This window comes from Gallus gallus, unplaced genomic scaffold, assembly GCF_016699485.2.
Source record: "Gallus gallus isolate bGalGal1 unplaced genomic scaffold, bGalGal1.mat.broiler.GRCg7b scaffold_43, whole genome shotgun sequence".
NCBI lineage: Eukaryota > Metazoa > Chordata > Aves > Galliformes > Phasianidae > Gallus > Gallus gallus.
In genome coordinates, this window is record NW_024095995.1 from 53,293 (window position 1) to 67,311 (window position 14,019).

General features: G+C 57.5%; 1 protein-coding gene across 1 annotated transcript in view; it reads left to right on the plus strand.

The window, feature by feature from the left end:
• Nucleotides 1-14,019, plus strand: part of ASPDH (aspartate dehydrogenase domain containing) — a 28,382-nt gene that overhangs the window by 490 nt on the left and 13,873 nt on the right. The window contains exons 2-4 of the mRNA XM_040657019.2: nucleotides 3,318-3,385; nucleotides 7,272-7,413; nucleotides 12,439-12,523. Of these exons, the coding sequence (XP_040512953.1) occupies nucleotides 3,322-3,385; nucleotides 7,272-7,413; nucleotides 12,439-12,523 (291 nt within the window). The 5' untranslated portion in view covers nucleotides 3,318-3,321. The remainder of the gene's footprint in view (nucleotides 1-3,317; nucleotides 3,386-7,271; nucleotides 7,414-12,438; nucleotides 12,524-14,019) is intronic.

Consider the following 14,019-nt stretch of genomic DNA (forward strand, 5'->3'; position numbering starts at 1 on the left):
TATGGGGCAGAGGGGCAGTTATGGGGTGTAATTATGGGTCGGGGTGACAGTTATGGGGCAGAGGGGCAGTTATGGGTCAGGGGGCTGTTATGGGGGCTGTGGGGCGGGGGGAGCGGTTATGGGTCGGGGGGTGCAGATATGTGGGGCAGCTATGGGGGCTGTGGGGCGGGGGGGTGGTTATGGGGACGGTTATGGGGTAGTTATGGGGCAGTTATGGGGCAGAGGGGCAGTTATGGGGCAGTTATGGGGCAGAGGGGCAGTTATGGGGCAGTTATGGGGCGGGGGGGGGCAGTTATGGGGCATTTATGGGGCAGTTATGGGGGTCAGTTATGGGGCAGAGGGGCAGTTATGGGGGCTGTGGGGCGGTTATGGGGCGGGGGGGGCAGTTATGGGGCAGTTATGGGGCAGAGGGGGCGGTTATGGGGCGGGGGGGGCAGTTATGGCGACGGTTATGGGACAGTTATGGGGCAGTTATGGGTCAGGGGGGCAGTTATGGGACAGTTATGGGGTGCAGTTATGGGTCGGGGGGGCAGTTATGGGTCGGGGGGGGCAGTTATGGGGGCAGTTATGGGGCAGTTATGGGGGCTGTGGGGCGGGGGGGGCGGTTATGGGGCGGAGGGGGCGGATATGGGGCAGTTATGGGGCATTTATGGGGCAGTTATGGGGCAGTTATGGGTCAGAGGGCAGTTATGGGGGCTGTAGGGCGGGGGGGGCGGTTATGGGGCGGGGGTGGCAGTTATGGGGGCAGTTATGGGGCAGGGGGGGCAGTTATGGGGGCAGTTATGGGGGCAGTTATGGGGCAGAGGGGGCGGTTATGGGGCGGGGGGCGGTTATGGGGCAGTTATGGGGCAGTTATGGGGCAGTTATGGGGGCAGTTATAGGGTAGAGGGGCAGTTATGGGGTGTAATTATGGGTCGGGGTGGCAGTTATGGGGCAGAGGGGCAGTTATGGGGGCTGTGGGGCGGGGGGGCAGTTATGGGGGCTGTTATGGGGCAGTTATGGGGCAGTTATGGGGCAGTTTTGGGGGGCAGTTATGAGGCAGTTATGAGTCAGGGGGGCAGTTATAGGGGCGGTTATGGGGCAGTTATGGGGGGCAGCTATGGGGCAGAGGCAGTTATGGGGTGTAATTATTGGTCGGGGAGGCAGTTATGGGGCAGAGGGGCAGTTATGGGGTGCAGTTATGGGTTAGGTGGGCAGTTATGGGGCAGAGGGGCAGTTATAGGGGCTGTTATGGGGCAGAGGGGCAGTTATGGGGGCAGTTATGGGGCAGTTGTGGGGACACTTGCGGGACAGGGGCAGTTATGGGGGAAGTGGGGCAGTTGCGGGGGCAGTTATGGGGCTGTTGTGGGGCAGTTGTGGGGGCAGTTATGGGTCAGGGGGGCAATTTTGGGGATAATAGGGGCAGTTGTGGGGCTGAGGGGCAATTATGGGGTATGGGGGCAATTTGGGGCTCCTGAGGGGCAGTTATGGGGGTATATGGGGGCAATTAGGGGGCATAGGGGGCAATTAGGTGTTATAGGGGGGCAATTAGGGGTTATAGGGGGCAATTATGGGGTGTAGGGGGCAGTTGTGTGGTATAGTAGGGCAATTAGGGGGTATGGGGGGCAATTAAGGGTTATAGGGGGGCAATTAGGAGTACAGGGGTGCAATTAGGAGGTATGGGGGGCAATAAGAGATTATAGGGGGGCAATTAAGGGTTATAGGGGGGCTGTAATGGGGTATGTGGGGCAATTAGGGGCATAGGGGGGCAATTAGGCAGTATAGGGGGCAATTTGGGGTTATACGGGGGCAATTGATGGGTATCGGGGGGCAATTATGGGGTATAGGGGGCAATTATGGGGTATAGGAGGGCAGTTGTGGGGTATAGTAGGGCAATTAGGGGGTATTGTGGGGGCAATCAGGGAGTATGGGGGCAATTAGGCAGTATAGTGGGCAATTAGTGGGTATAGGGGGGCAATTAGGACATATAAGGGGCAATTAGGGAGTATAGGGGGCAGTTATGGGGTACAGGGAGCTATAAGGGGGTATGGGGGGGCAATTAGGTGGTATAGGGGGCAATTAGTGGGTAAGGGGGGGCAATTAGCGGGTATGGAGGGGCAATTAGGGAGTATAGGGGGCAATTAGGGGGTATAGGGGGCAATTATTGGGTATAGAGGGCAGTTGTGGGGTATAACACGGCAATTAGGGGTTATAGGGGGCAATTAGGGAGTATAGGGGGCAATTAGGGAGTATAGGGGGGCAATTAGGGGGTATGGGGGGCAATTAGGGTGTATAGGGGGCAATTAGGGTGTATAGGGGGCAATTAGGGAGTATAGGGGGCAGTTGTGGGGTATAGGGGGGCAATTATGGGGTATAGTGGGTAATTAGGGAGTATAGGGGGCAGTTATGGGGTATAGGGGGGCAATTATAGGGTATAGTGGGCTGTTGTGGGGTATAGTAGGGCAATTAGGGGGCATAGGGGGGCAATTAGGGAGTATAGGGGGTAATTAGGGTGTATAGGGTCAATTAGGGGGTATGGGGGGCAATTAAGGGGTATGGGGGGCAATTAGTGGGTATAGGGGGCAATTGGGGTGTATGAGGGGCAATTAGTGGGTATAGGGGGCAATTGGGGTGTATGAGGGGCAATTAGTGGGTATAGGGGGCAATTGGGGTGTATGGGGGGCAATTAGGGGGTATAGGGGGCAATTAGGGGTTATAGAGGGGCAATTAGGACATATAAGGGGCAATTAGGGAGTATAGGGGGCAGTTATGGGGTATAGGGGGGCAATTATTGGCTATAGAGGGCAGTTGTTGGGTATAATAGGGCAATTAGGGGGCATGGGGGCAATTAGGGAGTATAGGGGGCAATTAGGGGTACAGGGGGGCAATTAGGGGGTGTTGGGGTAATTAGGGGGTATGGTGGGGCAGTTGTGGGATATTGGGGAAGTAATGGGGTATGGGCGGCAATTAGGGAGTATAGGGGGCAATTAGTGGGGTACCGGGGGGCAATTAGGGGGTATGGCGGGGCAATTAAGGGGTATGGCGGGGCAATTAGGGAGTATAGGGGGCAATTAGGGGGTATAGAGGGGCAATTATGGGGTATAGTGAGGCAGTTGTGGGATATTGGGGCAGTAATGGGGTATGGGCGGCAATTAGGGGGTATAGGGGGCAATTAGGGAACATAGGGGGCAGTTATGGGGTACCGGGGGGCAATTAGGGGGGATGGGGGGCAGTTATGGGGTATAAGGGGGTAATTAGGGGTACAGGGGGGCAATTAGGGGGTCTGGGGGGGCAATTAAGGGGTATGGGGGGGGCAATGAAAGTCTGTGACCCTACAGAGCAATGGCGGCAGATGAGGGGACCCCGCAGTGTCGGCGTGTGGGGATCCTCGGCTACGGCCGGCTGGGTATGGGGGGGGGGGGGGGGGGCAATTAATGAGGGTGGGGGGCAATTAATGCGGGGGGGGCAATTAATGAGGGGGGGGTAATTCGCAGGGGGGGTTAAATAAGGGGTGGGGGGGAAATAAGGGGTGGGGGGGTGGGGTAATTGGGGGGGCAATAGAGATCAATGGGGCGAATTGGGGGGTAATTGTGGGGGGTGGGGGCAATTAAGGGGGAATGGGGCAATTAGGGGGGGCAATTGGGGGGATGGGGCAAATTGGGGGGGCAATTAGAGGGCAATGGGGCAAATTGGGGGGCAATTGTGGGGGATGGGGGCAATTAAGGGGGGGTTGGGGTCAATTGAGGGGGGTGGGGGCAATTAAGGGGGAATGGGGCAAATTGGGGGGCAATTGTGGGGGGTGGGGGCAATTGTGGGGCAATGGGGCAAATTGAGGGGCAATTGTCGGGGGATGGGGGCAATTAGGGGGCAATGGGGCAAATTGGGGGGCAATTGTGGGGGTTTGGGGGCAATTGTAGGGGGATGGGGGCAATTAGGGGGCAATGGGGCAATTAGGGGGGGCAATTGGGGGGAAATGGGGCAAATAGGGGGGGCAATTAGAGGGCAATGTGGCAAATTGGGGGGCAATTGTGGGGGGGTGGGGGCAATTAGGGGGCAATGGGGCAAATTCGGGGGCAATTGAGGGGTGATGGGGGCCATTGTGGGGGCAATGGGGCAAATTGGGGGGGCAATTGTGAGGGGATGGGGGCAAATAGGGGGCAATGGGGCAATTGTGGGGGCAATTGTGGGGGGGTGGGGGCAATTATGGGGTAGTGGGGCAAATCGGGGGGGCAATTGGGGGGGAATGGGGCAAATTGGGGGGCAGTTGTGGGGAAATGGGGGCAATTAGGGGGCAATTGTGGGGCAAATTGGGGGGCAATTGTGTGGGGGTGGGGGCAATTGAGGGGGGGTTGGGGGTAATTAGGGGGCAATGGGGCAGTTGTGGGGGTGGGGGGCAATTGGGGCAATTAATGGGGTTAATGAGTGATAATTGGGTTCATGGGGGTAATGGGGTGAATGGGGTGAATGGGGATAATGGGGTTAATGGGGGTTAATGGGGGTTAATGGGGTGAATGGAGTTAAGGGGGGTAATGGGGGTGAATGGGGGTAATGGGGTGAATGGGGGTGAATGGGGGTAATGCGGTGAATGGGGTCAATGGGGATAATGGGGGGAATGGGGGTTAATGGGGGGAATGGGGTGAATGGGGGTGAATGGGGATAATGGAGTTAATGTGGTTAATGGGGGTTAATGGGGGTAATGGGGGTCAATGGGGATAATGGGGTTAATGGGGGTTAATGGGGGTAATGGGGGTAATGGGGTTAATGGGGATAATGGGGTTAATGGGGGTAATGGGGGTAATGGGGGTAATGGGGGTAATGGGGTGAATGGGGTTAATGGGGGTGAATGGGGATAATGGGGTTAATGGGGGTAATGGGGGTTAATGGGGGTAATGGGGGTTAATGGGGATAATGGGGGTAATGGGGGTTAATGGGGGTAATGGGGTGAATGGGGTTAATGCGGATAATGGGGTTAATGGGGGTAATGGGGGTAATGGGGGCAATGGGGTGAATGGGGTTAATGGGGGTGAATGGGGATAATGGGGTTAATGGGGGTTAATGGGGGTTAATGGGGGTTAATGGGGTTAATGGGGGAGAATGGGGATAATGGGGATAATGGGATTAATGGGGTTAATGGGGGTTAATGGGGTGAATGTGGTTAATGGGGGCAAGGGGGTGAGTGGGGTTAATGGGGGTTAATGGAATTATGGGGGTTAATGGGGGTTAATGGGATTAATGGGGTTAATGGGGGTTAATGGGGGCAATGGGGTGAATGGGGTTAAGAGGGGTAATGGGGTCAATGGGGGTTAATGGTGGTCAATGGGATTATGGGGGTTAATGGGGGTTGATGGGGATAATGGGGGTTAATGGGGTGAATGTGGTTAATGGGGGTTAATGGGGTTAATGGGGGTAATGGGGTGAATGGGGTTAATGGGGTTAATGGGGATAATGGGGTTAATGGGGGCTAATGGGGGGAATGGGGTCAATGGGGTTAATGGGGTTAATGGGGGATAATGGGGTTAATGGGGTTAATGGGGGTAATGGGGTTAATGGGGGTAATGGGGTGAATGGGGTTAATGGGGATAATGGGGTTAATGGGGGTAATGGGGGTAATGGGGTGAATGGGGTTAATGGGGGTGAATGGGGATAATGGGGTTAATGGGGGTTAATGGGGGGAATGGGGTCAATGAGGTGAATGGGGTTAATGGGGGATAATGGGGTTAATGGGGCTAATGGGGGTAATGGGGTTAATGGGAGTAATGGGGTTAATGGGGTCAATGGGGGTAAGGGGGGTAATGGGGTGAATGGGGGTTAATGGGATTAATGGGGGTTAATGGGGCCAATGAGGTCAATGGGGTCAATGGGGTTTCCACCCCCCCAGGGCAGTTCCTGGGGTTAATGGGGTCAACGGGGTCAGTGGGGTCAGTGGGGTCAATGGGGTTTCTGCCCCCCAGGGCAGTTCCTGGGGTTAATGGGGGTATGAATGGGGTCAATGGGGTCAATGGGGTCAATGGGGTCATTGGGATGAATGGGGTCATTGGGATGAATGGGGTCAGTGGTGTTTCTGCCCCACAGGGCAGTTCCTCGGGTTAGTGGGGTTATGAATGGGCTCAATGGGGTCAATGGGGTCAGTGGGGTTAATGGGGTCAGTGGTGTCAATGGGGTCAGCGGTGTTTGCGCCCCGCAGGGCGGTTCCTGGGGTCAATGGGGTCAATGGGGTCAGTGGTGTCAATGGGGTCAGCGGTGTTTGCGCCCCGCAGGGCGGTTCCTGGGGTTAATAGGGGTGTCAATGGGGTCAATGGGGTCATTGGGATGAATGGGGTCAGTGGTGTCAATGGGGTCAGTGGTGTTTGCGCCCCGCAGGGCGGTTCCTGGGGTTAATAGGGGTGTCAATGGGGTCAATGGGGTCATTGGGATTAATGGGGTCATTGGGATGAATGGGGTCAGCGGTGTTTGCGCCCCGCAGGGCGGTTCCTGGGGTTAATAGGGGTGTCAATGGGGTCAATGGGGTCAATGGGGTCAGTGGTGTCAATGGGGTGAGCGGTGTTTGCGCCCCGCAGGGCGGTTCCTGGGGTTAATAGGGGTGTCAATGGGGTCAATGGGTGTGTCAATGGGGTCAATGGGATCAATGGGATCAATGGGGTCAATGGGGTCAATGGGGTCATTGGGATTAATGGGGTCAGTGGTGTTTCTGCCCTGCAGGGCGGTTCCTGTGGTTAATGGGGTTATGAATGGGGTCACTGGGGTCAATAGGGTCAGTGGGGTCAATGGGGTCATTGGGATGAATGGGGTCAGTGGTGTTTCCGCCCCGCAGGGCGGTTCCTGGGGTTAATAGGGGTGTCAATGGGGTCAATGGGGTCAATGGGGTCAATGGGGCCAATGGGGTCAATGGGGTTTCTGCCCCCCAGGGCGCTTTCTGGGGTTAATGGGGGTGTCAATGGGGTCAATGGGGTCAATGGGGTCTATGGGGTCAGTGGTGTCAATGGGGTTAATGGGGTCAGTGGTGTCAATGGGGTGAGCGGTGTTTGCGCCCCGCAGGGCGGTTCCTGGGGTTAATAGGGGTGTCAATGGGGTCAATGGGGTCAATGGGGTCAATGGGGGTGTCAATGGGGTCAATGGGGTCAATGGGGTCAGTGGTGTCAATGGGGTGAGCGGTGTTTGCGCCCCGCAGGGCGGTTCCTGGGGTTAATGGGGTTATGAATGGGGTCAATGGGGTCAATGGGGGTGTCAATGGGGTCAATGGGGTCAATGGGGTCAGTGGTGTCAATGGGGTGAGCGGTGTTTGCGCCCCGCAGGGCGGTTCCTGGCGGCGCAGCTGCTGTCCCGTGGGCCCCCCCTGGGGGTGACGTTGGCCTTCGTGTGGGCGCGCAGTGGGGGGCGGTTGGAGGGGATCCCCCCGGAGCTGCGCCTGCGGGACCTCCGGGGGCTGCAGCACACGTGAGTGGGGACCCCATGGCACCCAATGGCACCCCATAGCACCCCATGGCACCCCATAGCACCCCATAGCACCCCATGGCACCCCATAGCACCCCATAGCACCCCATAGCACCCAATGGAACCCCATGGCACCCAACGGGACCCCATGGCACCCCATGGCACCCCAATGGCACCCCATGTCATCCCAATGGCACCCCAATGGCACCCCATGGCACCCCATGGCACCCCAATGGCACCCAATGGCACCCCATAGCACCCCATGGCACCCCATGGCACCCCATGGCACCCCATGGAACCCCATGGCTCCCAATGGCGCCCCATGGAACCCAATGGCACCCCATGTCATCCCAATGGCACCCAATGGCACCCCATAGCACCCCATGGCACCCAATGGCACCCCATGGAACCCCATGGCACCCCATAGCACCCCATGGCGCCCCATGGCACCCCATAGCACCCCATGGCACCCCATAGCACCACAGGGCACCCCATGGCACCCCATGGCTCCCAATGGAGCCCCATGGAACCCAATGGCACCCCATGGCTCCCAATGGCACCCAATGGCACCCCATGGCACCCCATAGCACCCAATGGCACCCCAATGGCACCCCATGGCACCCCATGGCACCCCATAGCACCCAATGGAACCCCATGGCACCCAATGGAACCCCATGGCACTCCATGGCACCCCATGTCATCCCAATGGCACCCCAATGGCACCCCATGGCACCCCATGGCACCCCAATGGCACCCAATGGCACCCCATAGCACCCCATGGCACCCCATGGCACCCCATGGCACCCAATGGAACCCCATGGCACCCCATGGCACCCCAATGGCACCCCATGGCTCCCAAAGGCGCCCCATGGAACCCAATGGCACCCCATGTCATCCCAATGGCACCCAATGTCACCCCATAGCACCCCATGGCACCCAATGGCACCCCAATGGCACCTCAATGTCACCCAATGGCAACCCAATGTCACTTCTGTGTCACCCATGGGACCCCATTGTCACCCCAATGTCACCTCAGTGTCACCCAATGGCACCCCAATGTCACCTCAATGGCGCCCCATTGTCACCTATGGGACCCCATTGTCACCCCAATGTCACCACAGTGTCACCTATGGACCCCAATGGCACCCATGGTACCCCAATGTCACCACAACGTCACCCAATGTCACCCCAATGTCACCTCAATGGCGCCCCATTGTCACCTATGGGACCCCATTGTCACCCCAATGTCACCCAATGTCCCCCACAGCCCCCAGTGGCACCTCAATGTCACCCCATTCTCACCCACGGGACCCCAGTGTCACCCCAATGTCACCTCAGTGTCACCTATGGGCCCCCATTGTCACCTATGGGACCCCAATGTCACCTCAGTCTCATCTCAGTGTCACTCTGGGACCCCAATGTCAACCCAATGGTACCCCAATGTCACCTCAGTGTCACCTATGGGCCCCCATTGTCACCCATGGGACCCCATTGTCACCCCATTGTCAACCAATGTCCCCCGCAGCCCCCGGTGTCACCCCAGTATCACCTCAATGGCACCTCAGTGTCACCTATGGGACCCCAATGTCACCCCATTGTCACCCAATGTCCCCCACAGCCCCCAGTGGCACCCCAATGTCACCTCAGTGTCACCTATGGGCCCCCATTGTCACCCATGGGACCCCATTGTCACCCCAATGTCACCACAGTGGCACCTCAATGTCACCCAATAGCACCCCAATGACACCTATGGGACCCCAATGTCACCCAGTGGCAGCCAGTGTCACGCCAATGTCACCTCAGTGTCACTCTGGGACCCCAATGGCACCCCAATGTCACCTCAGTGTCACCTATGGGCCCCCATTGTCACGCATGGGACCCCAATGGCACCCCAATGTCCCCCAATGTCACCTCAGTGTCACCTATGGGACCCCATTGCCACCCATGGGCCCCCATTGTCACCCCAAGGTCACCCCAATGTCACCCCAATGTCACCTCAGTGTCATCTATGTGACCCCAATGTCACCTCAGTGTCACCTATGGGATCCTATTGTCACCCATGGGACCCCATTGTCACCCCAATATCACCACAGTGCCACTCCGGGACCCCAATGGCACCCCAATGGCACCACAGTGTCACCTATGGGACCCCAATGTCACCCCAATGTCACCTTCATGTCACCTCAGTGTCACCAATGGGCCCCCATTGTCACGCATGGGACCCCAATGGCACCCCAATGTCCCCCAATGTCGCCTCAGTGTCACCTATGGGACCCCATTGTCACCCATGGGGCCCCATTGTCACCTCAATGTCACCCCAATGTTACCCCAATGTCACCTCAATGTCATCTATGTGACCCCAATGTCACCTCAGTGTCACCTATGGGACCCCATTGTCACCCATGGGACCCCATTGTCACCCCAATATCACCACAGTGCCACTCTGGGACCCCAATGGCACCCCAATGGCACCACAGTGTCACCTATGGGACCCCAATGTCACCCCAATGTCACCTTCATGTCACCTCAGTGTCACCAATGGGCCCCCATTGTCACGCATGGGACCCCAATGTCACCCCAATGTCCCTCAGTGTCACCTCAGTGTCACCTATGGGACCCCATTGTCACCCATGGGGCCCCATTGTCACCTCAATGTCACCCCAATGTTACCCCAATGTCACCTCAATGTCATCTATGTGACCCCAATGTCACCTCAGTGTCACCTATGGGACCCCATTGTCACCCATGGGACCCCATTTTCACCCCAATATCACCACAGTGCCACTCCGGGACCCCAATGGCACCCCAATGGCACCACAGTGTCACCTATGGGACCCCAATGTCACCCCAATATCACCACAGTGCCACTCTGGGACCCCAATGGCACCCCAATGTCACCTTCATGTCACCTCAGTGTCACCAATGGGCCCCCATTGTCACGCATGGGACCCCAAAGGCACCCCAATGTCACCCAATGTCACCTCAGTGTCACCTATGGGACCCCATTGTCACCCATGGGACCCCATTGTCACCCCATTGTCACCCCAATGTCACCTCAATGTCATCTATGTGACCCCAATGTCACCTCAGTGTCACCTATGGGACCCCATTGTCACCCATGGGACCCCATTGTCACCCCAATATCACCACAGTGCCACTCTGGGACCCCAATGGCACCCCAATGGCACCACAGTGTCACCTATGGGACCCCAATGTCACCCCAATGTCACCTTCATGTCACCTCAGTGTCACCAATGGGCCCCCATTGTCACGCATGGGACCCCAATGGCACCCCAATGTCCCCCAATGTCACCTCAGTGTCACCTATGGGCCCCCATTGTCACCCATGGGCCCCCATTGTCACCCCAAGGTCACCCCAATGTCACCCCAATGTCACCTCAGTGTCATCTATGTGACCCCAATGTCACCTCAGTGTCACCTATGGGATCCCATTGTCACCCATGGGACCCCATTGTCACCCCAATATCACCACAGTGCCACTCTGGGACCCCAATGGCACCCCAATGGCACCACAGTGTCACCTATGGGACCCCAATGTCACCCCAATGTCACCTTCATGTCACCTCAGTGTCACCAATGGGCCCCCATTGTCACGCATGGGACCCCAATGGCACCCCAATGTCCCCCAATGTCGCCTCAGTGTCACCTATGGGACCCCATTGTCACCCATGGGACCCCATTGTCACCCCATTGTCACCCCAATGTCACCTCAATGTCATCTATGTGACCCCAATGTCACCTCAGTGTCACCTATGGGACCCCATTGTCACCCATGGGACCCCATTGTCACCCCAATATCACCACAGTGCCACTCTGGGACCCCAATGGCACCCCAATGGCACCACAGTGTCACCTATGGGACCCCAATGTCACCCCAATGTCACCTTCATGTCACCTCAGTGTCACCAATGGGCCCCCATTGTCACGCATGGGACCCCAATGGCACCCCAATGTCCCCCAATGTCACCTCAGTGTCACCTATGGGACCCCATTGTCACCCATGGGACCCCATTGTCACCCCATTGTCACCCCAATGTCACCTCAATGTCATCTATGTGACCCCAATGTCACCTCAGTGTCACCTATGGGACCCCATTGTCACGCATGGGACCCCAATGGCACCCCAATGTCCTCAGTGTCACCTCAGTGTCACCTATGGGACCCCATTGTCACCCATGGGGCCCCATTGTCACCTCAATGTCACCCCAATGTTACCCCAGTGTCACCTCAATGTCATCTATGTGACCCCAATGTCACCTCAGTGTCACCTATGGGACCCCATTGTCACCCATGGGACCCCATTGTCACCCCAATATCACCACAGTGCCACTCTGGGACCCCAATGGCACCCCAATGGCACCACAGTGTCACCTATGGGACCCCAATGTCACCCCAATGTCACCTTCATGTCACCTCAGTGTCACCAATGGGCCCCCATTGTCACGCATGGGACCCCAATGGCACCCCAATGTCCCCCAATGTCACCTCAGTGTCACCTATGGGCCCCCATTGTCACGCATGGGACCCCAATGGCACCCCAATGTCCCTCAGTGTCACCTCAGTGTCACCTATGGGACCCCATTGTCACCCATGGGCCCCCATTGTCACCCCAAGGTCACCCCAATGTCACCCCAATGTCACCTCAGTGTCATCTATGTGACCCCAATGTCACCTCAGTGTCACCTATGGGCCCCCATTGTTACCCATGGGACCCCATTGTCACCCCAATATCACCACAGTGCCACTCTGGGACCCCAATGGCACCCCAATGGCACCACAGTGTCACCTATGGGACCCCAATGTCACCCCAATGTCACCTTCATGTCACCTCAGTGTCACCAATGGGCCCCCATTGTCACGCATGGGACCCCAATGGCACCCCAATGTCCCCCAATGTCACCTCAGTGTCACCTATGGGCCCCCATTGTTACCCATGGGACCCCATTGTCACCCCAATATCACCACAGTGTCACCTATGTGACCCCAATGTCCCCCCAATGTCCCCAGGGGGGTGGACCTGGTGGTGGAGGTGGCGCATCCGTGTGTGGCCCAGCAGCACGGAGAGGACATCCTGCAGCACGCCGACTTCATGGTGGGGACAGTGGGGACGTTGGGGACATTGGGGACATGGGGGGCGTTGGGGACATGGGGGGCGTTGGGGACATTGGGGTCAATGGGGGTGTTGGGGTCAATGGAGTCAATGGGGTCAATGGAGTCATTGGGGCCATTGGGGTCAATGGGGACATTGGGGGCGTTGGGGGCATTGGGGTGTTGGGTTGGGATATTGGGGACGTTGGGGACATTGGGGACATTGGGGGCGTTGGGGACATTGGGGGCATTGGGGACATTGGGGCTGTTGGGGGATATTGGGGGCGTTGGGGACATTGGGGACATGGGGGATATTGGGGACATTGGGGACATTGGGGTTGGGACATTGGGGTCATTGGGGTCGGGATTTGGGGTCACTGGGGACAGTGGGGTCATTGGGGTTGGGACATTGGGGGCATTGGGGGCATTGGGGACATTGGGGACATTGGGGACATGGGGGAAATTGGGGGCGGTGGGGACATTGGGGGCGTTGGGGACGTTGGGGACATTGGGGGCGTTGGGAACATTGGGGACATTGGGGACATCGGGGTTTTGGGTTGGGATATTGGGGACATTGGGGGCGTTGGGGACATTGGGGGCATTGGGGGCATTGGGGTCATTGGGGTTGGGACATTGGTGTCATTGGGGACTTTGGGGTCATTGGGGTCATTGGGGTCATTGGGGTTGGGACATCAGGGTCATTGGGGCCATTGGGGTCATTGGGGTTGGGATGTTGGGGTCATTGCGGTCATTGGGGTCATTGGGGTTGGGATATTGGGGTCATTGGGGGCATTGGGGTCATTGGGGTCATTGGGGTTGGGATGTTGGGGTCACTGGGGTCATTGGGGTCATTGGGGTTGGGATATTGGGGTCATTGGGGTCATTGGGGTCATTGGGGTAGGGACATTGGGGTCATTGGGGTAGGGACGTTGGGGTCATTGGGGTCATTGGGATTGGGACGTTGGGGTCATTGGGGTCATTGGAGTCATTGGGGTTGGGACATTGGGGTCATTGGGGCCATTGGGGTTGGGATATTGGTGTCATTGGGGTCATTGGGGTTGGGATGTTGGGGTCACTGGGGTCATTGGAGTCATTGGGGCCACCATGATGGGGACATTGGGGTCATTGGGGCCATTGGGGTCATTGGGGTTGGGCCATTGGGATCTGGGGTTATTGGGGTCATTGGGGTCATTGGGGCCATTGGGGTTGGGACGTTGGGGTCATTGGGGTCATTGGGGCCATTGGGGTTGGGACATTGGGGTCATTGGGGCCATTGGGGTTGGGATGTTGGGGACATTGGGGTCATTGGGGTCATTGGGGTTGGGACATTGGGGTCATTGGGGTCGGAATTTGGGGTCACTGGGGACAGTGGGGTCATTGGGGTTGGGACATTGGGATCTGGGGTTATTGGGGTCATTGGGGTCATTGGGGCCATTGGGGTTGGGACGTTGGGGCCATTGGGGTCATTGGGGCCATTGGGGTTGGGACATTGGGGTCATT